General features: G+C 41.1%; 1 protein-coding gene across 1 annotated transcript; it reads left to right on the plus strand.

Annotated features, from left to right (window-relative positions):
- Positions 1–433: 433 nt before the first annotated feature.
- LOC120773686 (putative exonuclease GOR) lies at positions 434–1,204 on the plus strand. The gene has a single exon (XM_040102717.1). It carries the CDS (start codon positions 434–436, stop codon positions 1,202–1,204), a length of 771 nt encoding a protein of 256 aa, XP_039958651.1.
- The last annotated feature ends 1,421 nt before the right edge of the window (positions 1,205–2,625 follow it).

Consider the following 2,625-nt stretch of genomic DNA (forward strand, 5'->3'; position numbering starts at 1 on the left):
GTCGGCACAAATAGTGCAGAAACAAAGAAAAGTGCAACACAAAATTGCGCACCATCAATTGGAAAGACCCAAAGACAAAAGACACGAGAAGAAACCACAAAAACAACCGAATAAAATACACAATGCGAATAAACCTCTGGTGGTTCGAAAAACCACTAATCTTGCTGCTCCAAGCCCACAAGTAGTCGCTACACCGCTGGGTGAACACCATTGGCTCAAAATTTCACAGTCGGAGTTAATGGCAAAATTACGAAGTTATGTCGTCGCACCGCATCTGTTGCCCAACTATGGCTACCCCACTGAAAGCACAGTGCAGAACGGTAAAGTTGTAATTTTCAAGAAGTTAGCACCAGCTTACAATGCTAGCACCAATATCGACGACCATGTGAACCTAGCTGAGTTGGAGCGGCAACTCGTGCCGAATAACGATGCAATGCTTAAGCAATGCGTACGTTGTGAACGTCCTTTTCGTGTCACAAGTTCTGGCGTATATTTGAAGCGAGAGAGATGTACCTTTCATTGGGGTAAATTGTACAAAGTAAAAACCCGGCATAACAATTACCATAAACAATACACTTGTTGTGGTGGCTCCAGCGAGTCAGTGGGCTGTACGTCTAATCCGGTGCACGTGTGGACCGGTGTTGTGTCCGGCATTAATGGACCATATGGCGGTTTTGTGCACACACGCCGGATTACCGACAAGCCCAAGGTGTACGCACTGGACTGTGAAATGTCCTTTATTGGACGTGGACTGGCTTTGACCAAGGTAACTGTGATCGCGTTTGATGGGCGATTAGTTTATCAGCACTTTGTGCGCCCCATTGGAGCAATTGTCGACTATAATACGCGTTTCTCTGGCATAACCAAAAGTGACATATCCAAATCGAATAAGCGAGTTAAGACACTTGCCGAGGTGCAGCGTGATTTGCTGCAGATAATCGACGCCAACTCAATACTTATAGGACACGGTCTAGAAAATGACCTGAGAGTCCTGAAAATTGTCCACAAGACAGTTGTCGACACTTCAATAGTATTTAAACATTCCAACGGTTTTCCGTATCGACACTCGTTAAAACATCTGACCAAAACGTATTTGAAACGTAACATTCAATTAGATGGCCAGAGTCACGATAGTTTAGAGGATGCACGGGCGTGTTTGGAGCTGATGCTGTGGAAGGTGACCACCGACAAACAGGAGAACTAACTAGTGGTTTCGGTTGTAAATCCTAGGAGCACGACACATCTGTTTGGTGCTCCCTTGCATCAACGCTGTGGTCATGTGGCTCTTCCAAACGACGTATGTTATGCAAATGAAATTGTCATTGCACTGAGAGCATGTTTTTCATTATTCGGCGTTGCTCCGTTATGTCACCACATTCCAAAGGTGTCGCGGAGTTTTGCCCTCCGTTCTTGCCAAATATCACTCCACCACAGTCTAAACAAAATTACTAAAGATTTGTTTCGTGTCTGCATTGGGTTAGGATTCTCTTAGAGTGTTTGGGTTCCCTCGAGAAATGGTTGTATGTATGAGTAAATGAGAGAGTTGGTTGATTTAGTGCACATTAGGCCTAACGCTGGCCTATGTGCGGTTGTATGCGGTCCGGCGCCTATGTGTCTCCTTCTCATCAAATTGAGAGATGTGTATTATGATGAGAGTTTGTATGAGATGAGAGTGTATGAGTACATGAGTTTTGTTGCTTATGAGTTTTGTATCCCGAGCCTGAGGTTGTTTTTTCATTAATTATTTATAAGTTAAGTTTAAGATTGTATTTGGGTATTAAAAGATTCTCAAGTGAGAAATGTAATACTTCGATTATTTAAAATATATACGCACATATGTGTCCTTGTGAAAATTGAAAAAATTAAAATAATAGAAATACAAATTTTATCAATTAATTTGAACAAAGTGTAGAATTAAACAATTTTAAGCTTCTTTAGGAAACTTCATTTCATTTTGTTTTAGGTGATGTAGGCACTGAAAAGAAAACAAGTTGAAGTGTTTTAAGTCTTTGTAATCCCTAGGGACAGGAAACCTGATTCTGGATTGCCCAGCAATTTGCAGAAGCAGCCTAAAGGCCCTAGGTTTCAGCTAGGTGGACACGGAACAGATCACCTCAGTCGCGCCCAACAGGCACCTGGAATTGTTTAAGATGCTGTATCTTGGTGACCATAAGTGATATAGGGGAGAGCACAATAGATCGTAGGTCGCACTGCAAAACCTCAATCTTTACTATCTATCCATCTAATCCGTAGGGAACTGAAATCGATACACAATAGGATTACTTGACTCAACACTTGCTAAAGGCCTCCATTTAAGTTGAAAGTAATCAAAAATTAAAACACATAAAAAAAAACAAGAAACACGTTAATTTCGGCTGCACCGATGCTTTAATACCCTTCACAAATGCATATTTTACCGCATATTAGGGTATCTTCATTTTGACTTCACTAAATTTGTCATAGAGTATTTTCCAAAGTAACTACACAATATCCGAATTGTTAAAATCGGACAAACCCAACTTTTCTCAGGCGGTTACATTACATGTGCCCCTTAATCCTTCTGAAAAACAATTTTCCTGAAAATCTGTTAAGAAAACTTCTGTGACAATGAGAACATTGTGAGAC

This window comes from Bactrocera tryoni, chromosome 4 (assembly GCF_016617805.1).
Source record: "Bactrocera tryoni isolate S06 chromosome 4, CSIRO_BtryS06_freeze2, whole genome shotgun sequence".
Lineage (NCBI taxonomy): Eukaryota > Metazoa > Arthropoda > Insecta > Diptera > Tephritidae > Bactrocera > Bactrocera tryoni.